At 63.6% G+C, this 22021-nt stretch overlaps 2 protein-coding genes across 2 annotated transcripts; both read left to right on the top strand.

Moving 5' to 3' along the window:
• Positions 1–4821: 4821 nt before the first annotated feature.
• TEX19 (testis expressed 19) lies at positions 4822–5883 on the top strand. Its single transcript, XM_062216085.1, has one exon. It carries the CDS (start codon positions 4822–4824, stop codon positions 5881–5883), a length of 1062 nt encoding a protein of 353 aa, XP_062072069.1.
• A 10435-nt stretch (positions 5884–16318) lies between these two features.
• Positions 16319–17485, top strand: UTS2R (urotensin 2 receptor). The gene has a single exon (XM_062216067.1). It carries the CDS (start codon positions 16319–16321, stop codon positions 17483–17485), a length of 1167 nt encoding a protein of 388 aa, XP_062072051.1.
• The last annotated feature ends 4536 nt before the right edge of the window (positions 17486–22021 follow it).

Raw genomic sequence — 22021 nt, 5'->3', positions numbered from 1 at the left:
AAGAGAGATCGATACAGGGAGAGAGATCGATACAGGAAGAGATCGATACAGGAAGAGAGATCGATACAGGGAGAGAGATCGATACAGGGAGAGAGATCGATACAGGGAGAGAGATCGATACAGGGAGGATCGATACAGGAAGAGAGATCGCTACAGGAAGAGAGATCAATACAGGAAGAGAGATCGATACAGGGAGAGAGATCGATACAGGGAGAGAGATCGATACAGGAAGAGAGATCGATACAGGGAGAGAGATCGATACAGGGAGAGATCGATACAGGAAGAGAGATCGCTACAGGAAGAGAGATCAATACAGGAAGAGAGATCGATACAGGGAGAGATCGATACAGGAAGAGAGAGCGATACAGGAAGAGAGATCGATACAGGGAGGATCCATACAGGAAGAGATCGATACAGGAAGAGATCGATACAGGAAGAGAGATCGATACAGGGAGAGAGCTATACAAGGAGGATCGATACAGGAAGAGAGAGCGATACAGGAAGAGAGCGATACAGGAAGAGATCGATACAGGGAGGATCCATACAGGAAGAGAGATCGATACAGGAAGAGATCGATACAGGAAGAGAGAGCGATACAGGAAGAGAGAGCGATACAGGAAGAGAGCTATACAGGGAGGATCGATACAGGAAGAGAGATCGATACAGGAAGAGAGCGATACAGGAAGAGAACGATACAGGAAGAGAGATCGATACAGGAAGAGAGCGATACAGGAAGAGAGCGATACAGGAAGAGATCAATACAGGGAGGATCCATACAGGAAGAGAGATCGATACAGGAAGAGATCGATACAGGGAGGATCAATACAGGAAGAGAGATCGATACAGGAAGAGATCGATACAGGAAGAGATCGATACAGGAAGAGAGCGATACAGGAAGAGATCGATACAGGAAGAGAGCGATACAGGAAGAGATCGATACAGGAAGAGATCGATACAGGGAGGATCAATACAGGAAGAGAGATCGATACAGGAAGAGATCGATACAGGAAGAGATCGATACAGGAAGAGAGCGATACAGGAAGAGAGATCGATACAGGAAGAGAGATCGATACAGGAAGAGATCGATACAGGGAGGATCAATACAGGAAGAGAGATCGATACAGGAAGAGATCGATACAGGAAGAGATCGATACAGGAAGAGAGCGATACAGGAAGAGATCGATACAGGAAGAGATCGATACAGGAAGAGAGATCGATACAGGAAGAGATCGATACAGGGAGGATCAATACAGGAAGAGAGAGCGATACAGGAAGAGAGCGATACAGGGAGGATCCATACAGGAAGAGAGCGATACAGGAAGAGATCGATACAGGGAGGATCGATCCATCGGCCGCCCCTACGGGCTTTTAAACAAAGTGAAACCAGGGAGCCCGGGAGCCCAATCCGCGTGGCTGCCGTCTCCCTGCGGAGCCAGGGACGGGGTCGGGGTCGGGGTCGGGGTCGGGGTCAGGTCGGGTCGAGGTCGGGGTCGGGGTCCGGGTCGGGGTCGGGGTCTGGGTCGGGGTCTGGGTCGGGGTCGGGGTCAGGTCGGGTCGAGGTCGGGGTCGGGGTCCGGGTCGGGATCGGGGTCCGGGTCGGGGTTGGGGTGGGGTTGGGTCGGGGTCCGGGTCGGGGTCCGGGTCCGGGTCGGGGTTGGGGTGGGGTTGGGTCGGGGTCGGGGTCGGGGTCCAGGTCGGGGTCGGGGTCGGGGCCGGGTCCGGGTCGGGATCGGGGTCCGGGTCGGGGTCAGGTCGGGGTCCGGGTCCGGTCGAGGTCGGGTCGGGGTCAGGTCGGGGTCGGGGTCGGGGTCGGGGTCAGGTCGGGGTCCGGGTCGGGGTCCGGGTCGGGATCGGGGTCCGGGTCGGGGTTGGGGTCAGGTCGGGTCGGGGTCCAGGTCGGGGTCGGGGTCCGGGTCGGGGTCGGGGTTGAGGTCGGGTCGGGGTCAGGTCGGGTCGGGGTCGGGGTCGGGGTCAGAGTCCGGGTCGGGGTCGGGGTCCGGGTCCGGTCGGGGTCGGGGTCGGGGTCCGGTGGAGGTCGGGTCGGAGTCGGGGTCCGGTCGGGGTCGGGGTCGGGGTCGGGGTCGGGGTCCGGGTCCGGTCGAGGTCGGGTCGGGGTCCGGGTCCGGTCGGGGTCGGGGTCGGGGTCGGGGTCCGGGTCTGGGTCCGGGTCGGGGTCCGGGTCGGGATCGGGGTCCGGGTCGGGGTCGGGGTCGGGGTCGGGGTCCAGGTCGGGGTCGGGGTCGGGGTCCGGGTCAGGTCGGGGTCGGGGTCGGGGCCGGGTCCGGGTCGGGGTTGGGGTGGGGTCGGGTCGGGGTCCGGGTCCGGGTCGGGGTTGGGGTGGGGTCGAGGTCGGGGTTGGGGTCAGGTCGGGTCCGGGTCCGGTTGGGGTCGGGGTCGGGTAGGGATCGGGGTCCGGGTCGGGGTCGAGGTCGGGGTCGGGGCCGGGTCCGGGTCGGGATCGGGGTCCGGGTCGGGGTCAGGTCGGGGTCGGGGTCGGGGTCGGGGTCAGGTCGGGGTCCGGGTCCGGTCGGGGTCGGAGTCGGGGTCGGGTCGGGGTCCGGGTCCGGTCGGGGTCGGGGTCGAGGTCGGGTCGGGGTCCGGGTCCGGGTCCGGTCGAGGTCGGGGTCGGGGCCGGGTCCGGGTCGGGATCGGGGTCCGGGTCGGGGTCAGGTCGGGGTCCGGGTCGGGGTCCGGGTCGGGATCGGGGTCCGGGTCGGGGTCGGGGTCGGGGTCGGGGTCGGGGTCGGGGTCCAGGTCGGGGTCGGGGTCGGGGTCCGGGTCCGGTCGGGGTCGGGGTCGGCGCTCCCCACCCCCTGGTGTGGCGTGGCCTGGGCCCACCTCCTGCCCCGGAGGAGCCGCGCGGTGACGCGGCGCTTTCATTTCCTGGAGGCGGAGGCTCATGGGAGATATGCAGATGAGCCCAGAGCATCATGGGAGGTGGTCCTTTATATACCCGGGGCTCCGTCTGCTCCCCCCAGGGCGCCCACAGGAGCGGAAGCGGCGGCACGGGTGAGGGTCTCTCCTGAGGGGGGTTTCTGGGCCTGGTCCGGCGTTGGGCCGACAGATGGACTCGAGTGACCACCTGGGTCATGGTGGGGTCATGGGTCAGCTTGGGTGAGGGAGGTCCTGGGACGAGGTTTCCTTAGAGGGCTCCGCCAGCTTCCGTCGGCTTCCGCCAGCTTCCGCCAGGTTCTGTCAGGTTCTGTCAGGTTCCGTCAGGTTCCGCCAGGTTCTGTCAGGTTCCGTCAGGTTCTGTCAGGTTCTGTCAGGTTCCGTCAGCTTCCGCCAGGTTCTCTCAGGTTCCGCCAGATTCCGTCAGCTTCCGCCAGGTTCTGTCAGGTTCCGTCAGGTTCTGTCAGGTTCCGCCAGGTTCTGTCAGGTTCCGTCAGGTTCTGTCAGGTTCCGTCAGGTTCCGTCAGCTTCCGCCAGGTTCCGCCAGGTTCCGTCAGATTCTGTCAGGTTCCGTCAGATTCCGTCAGGTTCCGTCAGGTTCTCTCAGGTTCTCTCAGGTTCCATCAGCTTCCGCCAGGTTCTCTCAGGTTCCGCCAGATTCCGTCAGCTTCCGCCAGGTTGTGGCCGGTTCTGTCCGGAGAGACTGCCAGGCTGCTGGGTCCCAGGACTGGGGGTTGGGGCGTGATGGGGGAGCTGCTGCAGCTCAGCTGAGGCCCGGGCCACCCGGTGTGGCGGCTCCCACCCCGCCCGGGGGCGCCAACCGCACTGCCTTGGCCTCCAGCTCCTCAGACTGGAGAAGCTCCCGGAAACTCAAACTCCCAGCCTGCACAGGTCCCCGCGGAACCTGCCCGGTCCTGCACCCCCGCCAACCCAGCCCCAAACAGGAAGCTCCCTCCCCCTCCCCTCCCCCTCCTCCTGCTTCTCCTCCCCCTCTTCCTCCTCGTCCCCTCCTCCTCTTCCTCCTCGTCCCCCTCCTCCTCTTCCTCCTCGTCCCCTCCTCCTCTTCCTCCTCTTCCCCTCCTCCTCTTCCTCCTCGTCCCCTCCTCCTCTTCCTCCTCTTCCCTCCTCCTCTTCCTCCTCTTCCTCCTCTTCCTCCCCCTCCTCCTGCTTCTCCTCCCCCTCTTCCTCCTCGTCCCCTCCTCCTCTTCCTCCTCTTCCCCTCCTCCTCTTCCTCCTCTTCCCCTCCTCCTCTTCCTCCTCGTCCCCTCCTCCTCTTCCTCCTCTTCCCCTCCTCCTCTTCCTCCTCGTCCCCCTCCTCCTCTTCCTCCTCGTTCTCCTCTTCCTCCTCGTTCTCCTCTTCCTCCTCGTTCTCCTCTTCCTCCTCCTCCTCTTCCTTCTCCTCCTCCCCCTCCCCCTCCCTCCTCGTCCCCCTCCTCCTCTTCCTCCTCGTTCTCCTCTTCCTCCTCGTTCTCCTCTTCCTCCTCGTTCTCCTCTTCCTCCTCCTCCTCTTCCTTCTCCTCCTCCCCCTCCCCCTCCCTCCTCGTCCCCCTCCTCCTCTTCCTCCTCGTTCTCCTCTTCCTCCTCGTTCTCCTCTTCCTCCTCCTCCTCTTCCTTCTCCCTCCTCCTCCCCTCCTCTTCCTCCTCCTCCCCTCCTCCTCCTCCTCCCCTCCTCCTCCTCCTCCCCTCCTCCCCCTCCCCCCTCCTCCCCCTCCTCCTCCCCCTCCTCCTCTTCCTTCCCCCTCCTCCTCTCCTCCTCCTCCTCCCCCTCCCCCTCCCCCTCCCCCTCCTTCCCCTCCTCCTCCTCCCCCTCCTCCCCCTCCTCGTCCTTATCTCCCTGCATCTCCCTGCGCCCAGTACCTCGGGCCAGACCACCTGAGATCCCCCCGCACATCCTGCCCTGCCGTCCACCCCACAGGAGGCAGCGTGGCCATGTGCCCCCCGGTCAGCACGCGCTACGCTGGAGAAGGCCTGTCCCACCTCTACGCGTCCTGGCTGTATCAGCTTCAGCATGGGGACCAGCTGAGGACCTGCTTTGCCTGCTTCAAGGCTGCCTTCCTGGACCTGAAAGACGCGCTGGAGCTGGAGGACTGGGACGAGGACGCCTGGGACGCGGAGCCCATGGACCTCACTGAGGCAGAGCCTGAGCAGGAGGGGGCGCCAGGGGCGGGGCCGAGCTGGGGGCAGGGCCAAGGGCAGCCTGGGCAGGGGAGCTCCGCGGGCTGGGTGGCCGAGGCCCTGGCATCCGCCCCGGCAGCCTCAGAAGCGGTGAGCCTGAACCACCACTTTGTCCCCACCGAGCTGGATCCCCAGGACGCAGTGTCCCTGTGCCTGGGTCCTGAGGACTCTGACTGGACCCAGGTCCTTCCCTGGAGGTTCGAGGACATTCCCTCCTGCTCACACTGGCCCAGCCTCCCTCCTCCATGGCAGGGTGTTCTCAACGTGGACTTGCCCCCAGGGGAGCCCATGTTGTTGGAGCTGGGCACCATCTGGCCCATGGACTCTGCCAGGCTTGAGGCCTGGTTACTGGACCTGCAGGTCGTCTCCCTGGTGGGCCGCTATGATGCGGTCTATCTCCGAAAGATGACGGCGGGCTGGGTCCTGAGGGCCCCGGGCCTGCGCTGGAAGCTCCTGCTGGAGCCTGACGAGGTGTGGGTGGTGAGACTCCAGGATGCCCCCGAGGAGCAGGAGCTGCACCAGTGGAAGCTGAGCATTCTAGAAACCTCAGCAGGGAGTAATGCCGAGCTGGTCCCTGCACACAAGGCTCTGCTGATGAGGGGCCTCACCATTGTCTCTTACGCTCCCTGGGCCAGAAGGGAGGCAGAGAGGCAGAACTCCCTCCCAAGTTTCGAATTCGCCACCCCATTTCAGGCTCCCTGTGCCATTGGAACCTGGAGCAGCGTTCCCCGGAGTTCTGGGGAGAGTATGCCTGACATGGGCGCCGCAGCCCTGGGGGAGGTGCCCTGTTTCCTACCTTTCAGCCCCAAGCCCTAGAAGTGAGGCACGCTTGCCCCTGGCTGCCTCAGCACATACGAATGGAAAGGGCCAGCAGTCGTCCTTCCCTGAGAGCCAGGGGAGCAGTGGGCCAGGGATAGGTGCCTTTGCCTGCAGAATAAGTGTTGAGCAGCCTTAGGTGCTAGGGAATGGGCCCTGCTGTGGCCAACAGGAACGCGTCACAAGTAGTTTTGCTTGTAGCTAGATTCCTATCAGGTGATCATCACGTAGTTTGAGATGTGACACTGATCCAGATGTGACTGCAGACCCTTCCTCTGCTGCTCCTGACATGAGGGGTTGGTCGCTTGCCGTGTCCTGGCCGTGGGACACGATACCGCATTTCTGACACGCTCCCTGGAACCCGAATGTCTCCTTCACTTTTCTGAGGCAGTCTCTGGGGTCCCAGAAGACCCCGTTCATCCACTGGAGTCTGGCTCATTGCGGAAGAGACTTGGTTTCAAATAATGGCCACAGCTTGGCCATTTAGTTCCTGTTGCTTTGTTTGCATGTTTTTTTTTTAAAGATTTATTTATTTATTTGAAAACTAGAGTTACAGAGAGGCAAGGAGAGAGAGAGAGAGGTGTCTTCCATCTGCTGGTTCACTCCCCAGATGGCCACAATGGCTGGAGCTGCACCGATCTGAAACCAGGAGCCAGGAGCTTCTTCCGGGTCTCCCACGTGGGTGCAGGGACCCAAGGACTTGGGCATCTTCCACTGCTTCCCCAGGCCATGGCAGAGAGCTGGATTGGAAGTTGGGCAGCCGGGACTCAAACCGGTGCCCGTATGGGATGCCGGCATTGCAAGGAACGGCTTTACCAGCTACACCACAGTGCCAGCCCCTGTTTGTTGTTTTTAATTAAATAAAGATATAAGAACTTTGCAGCCCATTCCTATGAGGAATGACTATTCCTCGGGAAGTCCTTTTTCTTAATGTTTATTATTATGTTTTTCTCTATTTGTAAGTCAGAATGAGAGTGAGTGAGTGCGAGAGATACCTTCCATGCACGGGTCCACTCCCCCAAATGTTTGGAAGAGCCTGGGCTGAGCCAGGCTGAAGCCGGGAGCCTGGAACTCCATCCGGGTCTCCTGCCTGGTCGGCAGGAACCCGAGCTCTTGGACCATCATGTGCTGCCTCCTAGGAGGCACTGGCAGGAAGTAGGATTGGAAGCAGAGGAGCTGGGACTCGAACCAGGCACTCCAGTATGGGATGAAGGCATCTCAAGGAGCGGCTTAATCTACTCAGCCACAATGCCTGCCCCAGCGAGTCCTTATTGACCGGCCTGAATCTGTCTTTGTCTGAGCTGAGCCACCATTGCGCGCTTGCAATCCCAGTAGGTGGTGGGAGGGGACAGGAGGGGAGAGGGACACAGGACAGGTGGAGAGTCTGTCCTCTGGCTCATGATGGAAGTTTGAGTCACAGGTGTTTCTCAGCCAGACACACGATAAGAAAAGGCTGCATTTTGAATATTAATGTGTCATCAAACAGACTTTCCTGTGAACAAATACTTGCACACACCTCAGAATTACAGTAAAATCTGGGCTGGTGCTGTGGTGTAGCGGGTTAAGCCTCCACCTGCGGCACCGGCATCCCATCCACCACTTCCCATCCACCTCTGCTGTGGCCTGGGAAAGCAACAGAAAGTGGCCCAGTGCTTGGGCCCCTGCACCCACGTGGGAGACCCGGATGACGCTCCCGGCTCCTGGCTTCAGCTCCTGGCCCTGGCTGTTGTGGCCATCTGGGGAGTGAACCAGTGATAGAAGATCTCTCTCTCTCTCTCTCTCCCTCACTTGCTAGAACTCTTAAAAAAAAAAAAAAAGATTTGTTTATTTATTTGAAAGGCAGAGATAGAGGGAGAGAGAGATCTTGCATCTGCTGCAGTATGCTGCCAAATCAAAGAATCAAAGAGCTGCCATGGCTGGGGCTGCTCAAGGAGCTTCCTCAGCGTCTCCCACGCGGGTGCAGGGGCCCAGGCACTTGGGCCATCTTCTGCTGCTTTCCCAGGAGCATTAGCAGGGAGCTGGGTTGGAAGTGGAGCAGCTGGGACTTGAACAGGCGCCCGTATGGGATGCCGGCACTGCAAACAGTAGCCCAACCCATTATGCCACAATGCTGACCCCACGTGAGTCTTGTTTCTGTCCTGCTTCAAAACTACGTGTGAGGGAAGCTCCCGCCCACCTGGGAGCACACACATCAGCCCGTGTGCTCAGCTTCCGCAAGGACGCGCCGGGGTCAGGTCACCGAGGCACATGGGCAGTGCAGCTGTCTCCGGCCTGGAGATGGCTGCTCTGGAGGTCCCTACACGTTTGTGTCTGGCCTCCAGCTGGCATAGCTGCTGGGTGGTCCCAAGTTCGGCCCTGTCCCCTTCAGCGAAGGGTCCACACCCTGGGCGTTCTTGCTGAGTCGGCCGGGAGCGCAGTTTGTCTTTCGTGTCTCCTCCAGAAGTGAGTTCCCAGATCTTGAACGGCTCCTGAAAGTCCAGGCCTTGTCAGTGGTGCCAAACTGAAATCACAAGGACGAGGTTGGGGGTAAAGGGAGGAGACAACTCAGTCTGTCGATGGACGAGGAGGTAGCAGACACATCCGGAGAACCGCCGTCCGAGGGCAGCTCACGGCTCTGGAGGTCAGGAGGGGGCGTCGCTCGGGAGCGCATGGCGGGGAGTCGGAGGTCGGGGCTCAGGAGTCAACAGATGCCTAAGCTGGTTACGGGTGCAGCATCAGCATGATGTTTTATAATTTTTTTATTTGAAAGGCAGAGAAAGAGAGGGGAGAGAGAGAGAGAGAGAGAGAATCTTCCATCCACTGGTTTTCTCCCCTAATGCCTGCAATGGCCGGGGCTGGGCCAGACTGAAGCCGGGAGCCTGGAACTCCATCCGGGTCTCCCACGTGGGTGGCAGGGGCCGTCTTCTGCTGCTTTTCCAGGCACATTAATAGGGAGCTGCCTAGGAAACGGAGCAGCCTGGACTCCAGCTGGCTGTCATGTGGGACGCTGGCGCCCCAGGTGGTGGCTTGACCTGCTGGCCACAATGCCGGCCCCCAGGCTGTGTTTCCATACATCTCAGACCTCAGTGCGGTTTCTTGATAAACATGCAGGAGAACTGACGGCTAAACACGGTGGAGCTCACCGCTCGTTCTGCCTGCCCCCAGTAATGGCACGACACTGTTTTGCTGGAGATGCTGAGACCCCCGAGGTTCATTAAGGGTAATGAAGACCACGCCCCCTAACGGCTGTGACTGGTGGGGCTCACGGCTCAGTCTCCCGCACCCCATTACGCCCTGTTACAAAACCACGGAGTCCCTGGCTCTGTGAAGCGGAGGAAGGCGTGGACACAGCGGAGGCTCACAGCACCCCAAGGCAGCCTGATTCTCGCGCATCAGTGGAGGCCTGAGCGCTTGGTGGAAATGCAGAGTCCAGGCCCCGGCCCCCAGGAGGGGGGCTGGGGGTCTTCACGCCGACCACCTCCCCATGGACCTGAGGGGATGAGTCACGGGGGCGAGGGGAGGACTGTTCCGAGAACACACAGGTGCGGGGGAAGCACCGTCCTGCCGTGTCTCTGAACCCATCGAAACCAACTCCACAGCGTGGCGTTGGGCCTGGCACGTAGGACAGCTGCACCACATGCCTGGGCTCCACTGCCTGCTCCAGCTTCCCGCCAACTCAGACCCTCGGGGATGCAGGGAGAGCTCAGGTGGCTGGTTCTAGCCACTCATGGGAGACCAGGATGGCATCCCCAGTTCCTGGTTCTGGCTCCCAGCTTCTGCCGGCCCAGGCCTGGCAGATGGGGGCATTCTCTCTCTTCCTGCTCCAAAATAAAAATAAAATAAGGGGCCGGCACTGTGGCATAGCGGGTAAAGCCACTGCCTGCAGTGCTGGCATCCCATATGGGCGCCTGTTAGAGTCCTGGCTGCTCCACTTCCTACCCAGCTCTCTGCTATGGCCTGGGAAAGCAGTAGAAGGTGGCCCAAGTCCTTGGGGCCCTGCACCCACATGGGAGACCGGGAAGAAGCTCCTGACCTTGGATTGGTGCAGCTCTGACCACTGGCCAACTGGGGAGTGAGCCAGTGGATGGAAGACTTTCTCTCTCTCCCTGCTTCAAAATAAAAATAAAATAAAACAGAACAGAACAGAACAAAACAGCTCCAGGGTTTAGGCCCAGGGACTTGGAGAAAATTCACCTGCCTTGTTCTCTGGGGTGCCAAGTGTCTGTGGGAGGCCACCAGGGAGCCTGGAGGGCCGGCCAGGGCAGCTGCAGGGGCCAGTGTACCATGCGCACAGCCTCAGGATCGCACACCCAGGAGGGGAGAGCGAATGTGTGTGCACTCCAGCCCTCACCCCACCTGTGCACCTGCACCTTCTCACGTCAGGCTAAGGGCTTTACGGAACAGCGTGGACGTGGTCCCGTGGGCTGTGCTCAAGTCCACGCAACTCAAGGTCGATGGGACCCAGGCAGACAGCACCTTGGGGAAGGAGGAGGTCCTGGGAGTGGGTGCCCCCCCGGGCCGGGGTCAGGAGGCAGAGTGGCTGCTGCAGGCTGGGCAGGAGGTCTTCAAACACACCTGGAGGGGGCTGCCATGCGTGTGCTGCTCCCTGCCGGGACTCGAACCGGCACCCGTTCGGGATGCTGGCACTGCATGTCTGGGTTCATAACTGACCCCATCAGCCCGGCAGCCACCAGCAGGCACCAGCTCTGCCGTATTGCCGATCTCAGCACAGAATAGGCCCGAGATTCTTGCTTGTTGCCGGGACGAGGGGGCTAGAACCCGGTGCCCAACACTTTATTTCCTTTTCTTTTCTTTTATTTACTTGAGAGGTACGAGAGAGAGAGAAAGAGAGAGAGAGAGAGAGAGAGAGTCTTCCATCCACTGGTTCATTCCCCAAATGGCCACAACAGCTGGAGCTGCACCCATCCAAAGCCAGGATCCAGGCACTTCTCCCAGGTCTCCCATGTGGGTGCAGAGGCCCAAGGACTTGAGCCGTCTTCCATTGCTTTCCCAGGCCATAGCAGAGAGCTGGATCGGAAGTGGAGCAACCGGGACTTGAACTGGCGCCCATGTGGGGTGCTGGCACTGCAGGTGGTGGCTTTACCTGCTACGCCACAATGTTTTCAATGTTCCGTGTGCTGTGCAGGGCCCTGGCACAGTGTCCCCAACTCCCCCACCCCAGGCCCTCCCTGGCTGCCCCTGCTGGCCCTTTCTGGAGGGGTCTTCCTCTGCAGCCCCTCCCCCCACCATTGAGCCTCCCCTTTGCCCTCTGTGTAATAATTTCTCAAGACCAGGTTCCAGGACGCCAGGATGTGGCCACAGCCCAGTGGCTTCTGCCCAGCAACTGAACTGCCTGCCTGGAGGAGGCGGCACTGAAGGGAGGGCAGCGTTTCTACTAACAACACTGCCTTGGAGGCAATGCTCTTTTGGGGAGGCTTTGGTCTGGCCCTGGCCCCGCTGGTGTGGGCATTTGGGAGTGGACTGAACCAGCAAGTGGGAGGCCTCTGTCTCTCCTTCTCTGTGTCTCTGTCTCTCAACTACGTTTTAAACAGTTTTCAATGATGAAGGTCAGGAGGGTTTTGATGGCGGTGCTGATGGTGGTGATACAGTGATGAAGGTCGTGATGATGATGGTGGTGATGATGATGATGGTGGTGGTGGTGGTGAGGAAGGCCCCCAGGAGATCTGCAGAGGCCACTTTGGTGTCATAGGAGAGCCCCCAGTCTGTTACACAGGCACAGGGTCAGGGTTTGACCCCCTCCTGGTGTGGTGAGGAGAGGGGGTCTGGAGCCCCCATCTCTGTGCCCACTCTGGCATCGACTCCCATCTTTGCAGCCCCCCAGAAGGGCCCTCCCAGGCTCCCTGTCCGGCCTCCTCGCTCAAGATACGAGGTTTTGTGGATCCGGAACCAGGGCCACAGCTGGAAGGCTGCAGAACCCCTAGAACGTTTCTCGTGGGTTCTGGGGGACACCTCTGTGGTCCTGGACATGGCTCACCCTCCCTCACCGTGGTGGTCCCGGGCCTGGGCGTTCCCAGGCACACGCACTCGCACTCCTGTCTGGCTTCGAGCTCGTGGGGTCGCTCAGGCGTGGAGGGCTCCGACGATCACTGCGCCAGTGCACACCTGAGCGGTTTCACCTGGCTCGACTGACAGCGTCTGGGAGCAGGACCGGGAAAATCCGCGTGCCTGAGGCCAACAGCCAGGGAGAACGTGAGCAGGCGTGTCCGGGGTGCCGCTCCGGGGAGGACGAGGCCCCGACACTGCGGGCTCTCCAGGAGAGGGGGCAGCCGGCAGGGGCTCCCCAGGACCTCCTTCAGCCGTGGACGGGGGCCCCAGCCCGGGTGGGCCTCCAGGCCCGGCCGTTTGTGCACTGCACGGCCTCTGCTGCCCACGGGGCTTCCTGGACTGGTCAGCGCATCGCATCCCCGCCTGGGGCCCTGCCTCAGTCTTGCCCTAAGAAACCTGTCAGTCAGCAGGCAGAGCCCACCCTGGACCAGCCGGGGCCGGGGGAGCAGCTCTGCTCCGGGCACCTGCAGGGTGGGGAGCCGAACACAGCGTCCTGGCGGACTTGGTGGGCACTGAATGGAGACCCTTGACGTCCGTTTCTGCCGCAGGACCGCATTTTCTGTGGAATTCAGAATAAAACGGAAGTGTGTGCTCTCAGAGCATCACTCCAAACACGAGGTCCCCAGCTCCTCTGTGGAAAGCGGGGCTCGTGCTCCCGGGCTGGGCTGGCCTGGGTCCGCAGGCAGACACAGCGCCCGCAGGCTCAGGGCAGGCGGGGGCAGAGCCTCCCTGGGGACTTAGGGGTACTTGGGAGGCTGGGCGGCAGACAACAGAGAGCAGGTGACAGGGACTCGAACCCTCGGCCGCTGGCTGCGTGTGCTCAGAATGCCAGATGAGGCCACCAGGGAGGGGACCGGGGGCTGCCCTCCCCACCCAGCCAGGGCGAGGGGACCGGGGGCTGCCCTCCCCACCCAGCCAGGGCAAACCAGATCCCAGCAAGCACCTGCTCCTGGGGCCAGTCTCAGCAGCAGCCAGGGGTGGCCCTGGGGCCCCCAAATCCACAGGATGGGGGAAGCCTCTCCTGCCACAGGTGTGGGCACTGGGGGCAAGAGACTTGGGGCTGAGCGGTGGGGCAGAGTGGGTGAGGCTGGGGTCTCCACCCCAAAGCTGCATGGAGGAAGTGGGAGCTCCCACCGGTCTGGGGGCCTGGCCTCTCTCCCGAGGGGCCTCCTGGATGCTGGGAGGACTCTGGGGGGCATCACCCCACCCTCTCCCCTGACATGACCAGGCTTGAGACAGGCCCCGCCCCCCACACACGCCCGTCGGAGCTCACCCTGCGGCGGCTTTACCTGCTATGCCACAACACCAGCCCCCACATCTCATAATCTTTAACATTTTAAAGTTATTTATTATTTGAGAGGCAGAGAGAGAGAGAGGGATCTCACATCTCCTGGTTCACTCCCCCAGGCATGGGGGGTTCAGTCCAGGTCTGTGGGTGGCAGGAGCCCAGGCACCTGACCAGCAGGGAGCTGGCGCCGGGAGCCGAAGGTGGGAATCGGCCCAGTGCTCCGAGGTGGCGCAGGCTCACCGCACACCCACAGCTGCTCACCGCCGTCCTCCTCAGACTCTGAGATGGGCTGGTCCCTCTCCAGCCAGAGCTGGCGCTGCAGGGGGCTTCGGCCCACCTGCCCTCAGGTGTCTGAGATGAGATGAGCCGTGGTGATGCCCCCACCCCCGCGCCCAGGCAGAGCCCCCGGGGAGAACCTGGTGGGGACCCAGACCTCAGCTGGGGAACTGAGTGCCTGCCCGGCCCAGCCCCAACCCCTCAGACCACAGGGGCTGAAGGTCGGAGGTCAGGAGCCAGGCAAAGGGTCAGCCACAGGCTTCCTCCCCCTGCCCGAGGCCTCTGTGTGCCTCCTTGGGGATGGGGTGGGGGTGTCACTCGCAGGCCTCCTGGCCCCCGCCCTCTCCGGGTGGCCCCCACGGCACCGGCGCTGGACAGCGCCTCCCGCCGGAAGGGCACCTGTTGGCTGCGGGGCGCCTCCTCCCGGGGCCAGGGCCGTCCCTGGGGCGCCGGCCCCCCGGCCCCCCACCCCGCCCCTGGCGCCGCCCCCGGAGCGCTCCCGTGTAAATACCCGGCCTGGCCCGGGGCCGCAGCGCATTCTCAGCTGGCGGCCGGGCAGGTGGCGGCGCGGGACTGGCGGCCGTCCCTCGGCCCTGCGCCCTGGCAGCCCCCGCCGTCTGAGGGGCAGCGCGGACCGGGGCGGTGGCTCCGTGACAGAGGGGCGCGCGCGGGCGCGGCGGGGCCGCTGCAGGTGGGTCTGGGTCCGGGGCGCGCCGGGCGGAGTGCGGGGCCGAGCCCTCCTGGCGCCCCCGCGGGGACTGGGGGGCTCTCGGAACGAGGGAGGACCCGAGGAGCCCGCACGCCGCCGGGGCACACTGCAGGGATCTGCGGGGTAGCACCGGGCCCCGCGGCTGACACTCGGGTGCCTCCCAACCGAGGAGCCGAGGGACCGCGGGTCAGCTGCGCCCCTGCCAGAACCTTGGCACCCCACGGGGGAGGGCCGTGTGGTCAGGGGTTCCGGGGTACCCAAGGACCTGGGAACCGTGGGGCAGGTGGGAGAAGGCACCCCAGGCCCCTCGCAGGACCAGAGGCCGCGCCCTATGAGGGGGTGAGGGCCTGGGGACTGTCCCCTGTGTGCTTGTCAGGGGAAGGCCCAGAGCCGGGGAGGCTGTGCCAGGCTGGGTGGGTCACATTTTAGCCTGGTGATGGTCACTGCCCACAGCAAGCGTGGGTCCCAGCATGGGCCTCGGGGATGCTCAGTGCCCTTGACCCAGGCCCCCGAGGGAGTGGGGCTCTGACCTCCCACGGCAGCTGCCCTGGGTGGCCTCCCCTGACCTTGGCCTGAGATAAATGGAATCGCAGCATGGTGTCCGCCACGGTGAGAGCCCCTTCATGCTGCTGACGGACACCGGCTGCTTCCAGCTCCCAGAGGAATGAAGCCACAGGGGCGCTCCCGTCTCCTGTGACACCTGCAGCCGTCTCGGGGGCTCAGTCCCGGGTGGGGCTCCCAGGTGGACGGGTGCTCAGATGCACTGCCAGTGCCTTCCCAGGTCCCCCAGCGGAAGAGGCTGTGGGCCTGGGGGCCAGGCGCCGCCAGGGTTTGGCTGACTCCCCCTCCCCTTGCATTTTGCTCAACCAGAGACCTCATTCTCAGGACTCCCTGTCCGGACATTTTTATCTTTGTTTTCCTGTGAGTCGTTAGTCTTTTCTTTCTTGATTTGTAGTTCTTTTGTATTATTAATGTATTATTTGAAAGGCAGAGAGAGAGATCCTCCATCCACCTGTTCAACTCCCCAAATGCCCCCAACAGCCAGGGCTGGGCCAAGCCAAAGCCGGGAGCTCCACCCAGGTCTCCCATGTGGGTGCAGGGGCCCAAGCACTCACGTCATCTTCCTCTGCCTTCCCAGGCTTCAGCAGGGAGCTGGATGGGAAGTGGAGCAGCTGGGACTCAAACCAGCGCCCATATGGGATGCCGGCGTCCCAAACAGCAGCTCAACCCGTTAACCCAGTGCTGGAGGCATCAGAGGGTACACGTTGGTGGGAAGCTGGGATAGGGAACTCAGCTGGGACTCAAACCCAGGCCCCGCTCTGATACGGGACACCCGTGTCCCAGCCGAGACCGGCCCCGCTCTGATATGGGAGCCTGTGTCCCAGCCGAGACCAGGCCCGGCCCCACTCTGAAATGGAGCCCGTGTCCCAGCCTGCATCTCGACCAGGCCAAGCATCGCTTCCCTTGGGTGGATGTGGTGGTGCAGGAGTTGAGCCATCCCTATCCGAGTGCCTGGTCCAGTTCCCGCTTCTGATGCAGCTCCCTGCTAGCGTGCCTGGGAGGCAGCAGATGATGGCTGAAGTACTTGGCTCCCTGACACCCCCGTGGGGGACCTGGGTGGAGTTCTCAGCACCTGACTTCAGCCTGGTGCAGCCCAGCTGCTGCAGGTATTCGGGGCGTGAACCAGCAGGTGGAGTCTCTCTCTCTAAATCAGCAGCTCTCACATTTGTGACCTGGAGAAACCGTAGAAAACAGCCAGGACAGAAAAAACTGCAGGACACGCAGCCCCTCCCTCCCACTCCCAGAGAGGCCTGGGCGGCGCCCTGGGCGTGCAGGGCTGGGCCAGCACTCCCAGCTGCACCCCCAGGGGCTGCCCTGCAGTGCCGTGATTCTCAGAGTCGCCCAGTCCACCCCTGAGGCCTCTCCCGGGGGGCGTCCACCCCTGAGGCGTGCTCCCGGGGGAGGGAGTCGTGGGCCGGGAGCCATGCCCGTCGCAGCGGCCTCCCGGCTGTGCAGGGCGGTGCCCGCCTTCATCCCCAGTGAACCTCTTCTCCCACAGGTCGAGCCGGGCACCCACAGATGCCCCGCCAGCCCTGAGCCCCGTGTGAGGGGCAGCCATGGCGCTGAGCCCGGGGCCCACGAGTGGCTTCCCCACGCTGGCTGCGATGGGCAGCGCCGTGCCCGAGCCGCCCGGTGGCCCCAACTTGTCCCTCAACAGCTCGTGGGCCAGCCCGGCGGAGCACAGTTCCCTGCAGGACCTGGTGGCCACGGGGGCCATCGGGGCGGTGCTCTCGGCCATGGGCGTGGTGGGCGTGGCGGGCAACGTGTACACGCTGGTGGTCATGTGCCGCTTCCTGCGCGCCTCGGCCTCCATGTACATCTACGTGGTGAACCTGGCGCTGGCCGACCTGCTGTACCTGCTCAGCATCCCCTTCGTCGTGGCCACCTATGTCACCAAGGACTGGCGCTTCGGCGACGTGGGCTGCCGCGTGCTCTTCAGCCTGGACTTTCTGACCATGCACGCCAGCATCTTCACGCTGACCGTCATGAGCAGCGAGCGCTACGCCGCGGTGCTGCGGCCGCTGGACACGGTGCAGCGCTCCAAGGGCTACCGCAAGCTGCTGGTGCTGGGCACCTGGCTGCTGGCGCTGCTGCTCACGCTGCCCATGGTGCTCGCCATCCGCCTGGCCCGCCGGGGCCCCAAGCGCCTCTGCCTGCCCTCCTGGAGCCCGCACGCCCACCGCGCCTACCTGACGCTGCTGTTCGGCACCAGCATCCTGGCTCCCGGCCTGGTCATCGGGCTGCTGTACGTCCGCCTGGCCCGGGCCTACTGGCGCTCCCAGCGGGCCTGCCTCCAGCAGACGCGCCGGCTGCCCCGGCCCCGGGTGCTCTGCCTCATCTTGGGCATCGTGCTGCTCTTCTGGGCCTGCTTCCTGCCCTTCTGGCTGTGGCAGCTGCTGGCGCAGTACCGCCAGGCCCTGCCCCTGGCGCCGCGCACGGCCCGCATCGTCAACTACCTGACCACCTGCCTCACCTACGCCAACAGCTGCGTCAACCCCTTCCTCTACACGCTGCTCACCAAGAACTACCGGGAGTACCTGCGCGGCCGCCAGCGCTCCCCGGCCCCCGGCAGCAGCGCCCGAGGGCCCGCGGCGGCCGCCAGCGTCCTGCAGGGCCCGGTCCGCTTCCAGCGCGACTCCGGCCGCTCCCTGATGTCCAGCAGCCCGCAGCCCACCGAGACCGTCGTACTGGCCCCCGCGGCCCCCGGAGGGGCCTGTGCCTGAGTCCCGTGTGCGCTGGGGCTGAGGGCGGGACCCAGGCCGCCTTCTCAGGACCCTGCTCCCAGCCCCCCTGCCCCGAACGCCCCGCTGGCTCCCGGCTCGCTCTCCTCGGCGTCGGCTGGCCCATCGGCACCTCCCCGGTGAGCCTGGCGCCTGGGCGCTGGCAGGACTTCGGGGAGAGTCGGGCAGGAGGCGCACGGGATGGGGAAGGTGCCCTGGAGCCGGAAGGCAGGGTCTGCCCAGGGCCACAGAAGTGGGTTGTGCAACGAGGCTGGGCGGGGCTGGGGTGGGCGTGGCCCCAGCCTGGGCTGGAGACCCCGCCCTGGCTCTGGGGCACAGCCTGTGCCGTGGGGAATCTTCCTCCTCCCCAGCCAGAGCCAGAGCCTGAAGCTGCCGTCCCTGGGGAGCAGCCAGGGTGACATCGGATGTGAGAGCCAGAGCTGGGCCCAGGCTCTGTGGGTGCAGCTGGGGGTGTCCCCGCCTGGCACTGAGGCCCACTGGTGGCAGCCCTGGGCTGCAAGTCAGGGGGTTTGGGGGACACTGAGCCAGTCTGCATCCACACGCACCTGCGGCCCCAGTGCGGTGCCTCCCAGAGCACCTGAGCCTGTGGGGCTGACAGGGACCGGCCAGACAGACACGGCCCCCTCTCTGCGGCTGTCACCTTCCCAGCCAGGTCGGTGGCCAGCAGCTCCAGCCAGAGTGACCCCTGTTCCCGGCCCCACTCCCCCATGGCCCCATGGCCTGAGTCAGAATGTGACCAAGAGTCAGGTCCAGGAGTCGGCCCTGCAGCCCCAGCCCCGCCCTCAACCCCACTCAGAGCCGGTCACTGGTGGTGTCCAGGGGCAGGGGTGGCCTCTCAGGCAAGGTTGCGGTGGACCCAGGGGCGAGCCCACAGGATGCGAGTGCGGCCACATTCCCAGAGCCGTGGTCAGCGGAGGGGTCTGTGCCCGGGCCCACCAGCCAGGTCCTCGGGGGACTGAGGGCAGGTGCCACGTCACACGGCCACGGGCAGAATGGCAGGAAGGAGGGAGCAGCTCAGGCAGAGAGGAGCCGAAGCGAGGTCTCCTGGGAGCTGTGGGGAGGTGGGGAGTGGAAGCCCTAAAAAGTCTTCCAAGGGGCCGGCGCCGCGGCTCAACAGGCTAATCCTCCGCCTGTGGTGCCGGCACCCCGGGTTCTAGTCCCGGTCGGGGCGCCGGATTCTGTCCCGGTTGCTCCTCTTCCAGGCCAGCTCTCTGCTGTGACCAGGGAGTGCAGTGGAGGATAGCCCAAGTGCTTGGGCCCTGCACCCCATGGGAGACCAGGAGAAGCACCTGGCTCCTGGCTTCGGATCAGCGTGGTGTGCCGGCCGCAGCGGCCACTGGAGGGTGAACCAATGGAAGGAAGACCTTTCTCGCTCTCTCTCTCTCTCTCACTTTCTCTCTCTCTCTCTCACTGTCCACTCTGCCTGTCAAAAAAAAAGTCTTCCAGGGACATGGGTGGCCTCAGGCTGGGGGTGGTGGGAGCTGCAGGGGTGGGGAGGAGGAGGTAGGAGGTGACAGGTGGGGGCTGCAGGCTGGTGGGGGGGCGGGTGGGAGGCAGCAGGTGGGGACCTCAGGTTGGGGGGGCAGGTGGGGGCTGCAGGTGGGGGGGGCTGGGGGAGGTGGCGGGTGGGGACCTCAGGTGGGGGGCTGGGGGAGGTGGCGGGTGGGGGCTGCAGGTGGGGGGCTGGGGGGAGGTGGCGGGTGGGGGCTGCAGGTGGGGGGACTGGGGGGAGGTGGCGGGTGGGGGCCGCAGGTGGGGCCTGTGCTGCAGCCTGGGGCAGATCCTCTTCTTTTCCAGGTTGTGGCTCACTCAGCCGCCCTCTGATTGGGTGAGCCCCACCCCTGTTCCCAGGTGGGCAGAGGTGACCCTGCCTACACGGCACCTGCTCTGTGAGGCCTGGATCAGCCCTGCCTGAAGAGCACATCCCAAGGCGAGCCCAGAGAGCGCCCCGCCCGGCTCGCCGTCACCCACAACTCTGCCCACAGCCGGGTGGCTGCAAGCCTGGCGGTGCCTGCTCTGGACGCGTCTGAGAAACTGGATACGGCGTGGGCCGAGCCTGGCTTCTCGCGTGCCGAGCGTGCTGAGCCTGTGCCCTGCCTCTGTGCTGGGCACCCTGTCTGTCCAGGGGAGTCCCCCACGCTGGGTAAAGCTGCTCCGAACCTGGGTGACGTCCGTCTTCCTTTCTCGGGCGGGTCCCAGGGGCCAGTTGCTGCGCATTTATGGGGACGCCTGCAGGAGCAGCCGGCTGTCACCTCCCTCCTGCCCCCTGCCCCCAACACTTGTCCCCGTTTTTAACAAAGAGCAGCTGTCCTGGGCGAGCCAGGGTGCACAGCGGGCAGCTCCGTGGCTGCAGTCGCCGCTCAGGGCCACTCCGGGCTGCGGGGCTTCGTGGCTCAGAACCTGACAGTGTGGCAGGACACGTGCACACGTGTGTCATATCACACCAAATATACACACGTGTCATGCTAAACACGCACAAGTACTCACATGCACAGTGCAAGCTTACCTCATATACACATACAATACCACACATGGCTTGGGACCAAATATGCACATGTATCACCAAGAACACAGGTGTTTCTACCAGATACGTTACATGTATCGTGAAACACGTGCACATGTACTTACACAGCATGCCACATATACTACACACTACCACATACACATGCATCACACCACACACATACATCATACCAAGTCACACATGTACCACACCAAACATGTACGTGTGCCAGCACAATGCTGTATTCCATCAAGCTCACATGTATTGTACCACACACATACATGTACACACACCATACACACACATCACACACCACGTACACATCACACGTGTACATCACATGTCATGCACACACCACATACATGTACACGTGCACATCGCACCACACACATGTGCGTGCACACATGCCCACACACCCCTTCCTCTGGAGACGGGCTGCTCCTCAAGGCTTCCCTGGCTCCTCGGTGGTCACGGGGGTGACGCTCGCTCCTGAGCGTGCAGCCGGCCCCTCCTCCGCCCGGGGCTGCAGGTGTCCCGTGTTGTGGGCAGGGAACCCTGGCCGAGGCAGACGCTGCCTCCACGGCCACAGGAGGAACTGCAGACAGACGGGGAGGGCTCGCTGCGCCCCGAGACACAGAAACTGACCCAGAGACGGGACTGTGTGGGCTCGCGGAGGGGAGGGCGAGGGAGCCATTGGCAGTCAGGGCCCAAAGCCCACCCCCGTGTCACCGGCCTGTGTCCAAACACCTAGGGTTACAGTGGACGCTCCTGCTCACCGGGGTTCTGGTCCCGCCTCCAGCCATGGTTTTGGAGTCTTGGACCCGAAAGGCTCAAGACCCCCTGAGCCCGAGCCCAGGCAGCATGAGCTGAGGGGCCCTGCGCCTGCAGGTGGCCTGCAGGTGCCCACAGAGCCATGGGTGCTGCTGCCCAGTGGGGCCCCAGGCCCGGGATCGCCCAGGGTAGCAACTGGGCGCCAGAGCCCACCCCACCCCTGGGCCTCACAGAGCCAGGGCAGTGGGCGGGGCTGCTGGTCCAGGGCTTGGCTACATCCGGGGCCTGGGGGGAACGAGGACCCTGATTTGCTGGGCCTGGGGGTTTCCCAGGACTCCAGGATTGGATGCTGACCCTGGGGCATCTGGGAGCAGCTCCCCAGACTGCTGGGACCGCCTGCTGAGCCAGGGCGAGAAAGGAAGGGTGGGCAGCAGTGGGCAGGGCCCGAGGGAGACCCCAGGTGCCACCAGGGCCTCGGGAGGGGCTGTGGGAAGCAGATGATCCTGGTGCTGACTGTGCCACCTGGGCGTCCTTGGCTGAGCCACAGAGCTTCAAGGATGGAGGCCCCTGGCCACTCCCGGGCAGCCCCGAGCCCGGCTGCTCCCCACCCACGGCACTGAGCACTGTCCTGCATGTCCTGAGAGGCAGATTTTTAATTAATTAATTAATTTGAAAGAGTTACAGTGAGAGGTAGAGCCAGAGAGAGAGAGAGAGGTCGGTCTTCCGTCTGCTGGTTCACTCTCCAGATGGCCGCAGTGGCCGGAGCTGAGCTGACCTGAAGCCAGGAGCCAGGAGCTTCTTCCGGTTCTCCCACATGGGTGCAGGGGCCCAAGGACTTGGGGCATCTTCCACTGCTTTCCCAGACCATAGCAGAGAGCTGAATTGGAAGAGGAGCAGCTGGGACTAGAACCGGCGCCCATATGGGATGCTGGCACTGCAGGTGGAGGATTAACCTACTGCACCACGGTGCTGGGCCCACAACACTCAGTTTCTGAGTGCCTTCTGACCTGTTCCACGTGGCTCCTGGGTGGCTCCAATGCTCCCACCTTGGGGACAGTGTCCACCCTCAGCCTCCTCTGGAGCTGCCAGTGGGCAGTCCTGGGGTGGCCTCCATGTGCAGTCCTGGGGTGGCAGCTGGGGGCAGTCCTGGGTTGGTGGCCATGGGCAGTCCTGGGGTGGCGGCCGTGGTCAGTCCTGGGGTGGCCTCCATGTGCAGTCCTGGGGTGGCAGCTGTGGGCAGTCCT

Source organism: Lepus europaeus, chromosome 18 (genome assembly GCF_033115175.1).
Source record: "Lepus europaeus isolate LE1 chromosome 18, mLepTim1.pri, whole genome shotgun sequence".
In the NCBI taxonomy this organism is placed as follows: Eukaryota; Metazoa; Chordata; class Mammalia; order Lagomorpha; family Leporidae; genus Lepus; species Lepus europaeus.
The sequence above is the reverse complement of the archived record's forward strand: the minus strand, read 5'-3'. Positions and strand labels throughout refer to the sequence as shown.

Excerpts from the sequence above, each read along its gene's own strand:
- TEX19 (XM_062216085.1), top strand. The coding sequence starts at position 4,822 with ATGTGCCCCCCGGTCAGCACGCGCTACGCTGGAGAAGGCCTGTCCCAC.
- UTS2R (XM_062216067.1), top strand. The coding sequence starts at position 16,319 with ATGGCGCTGAGCCCGGGGCCCACGAGTGGCTTCCCCACGCTGGCTGCG.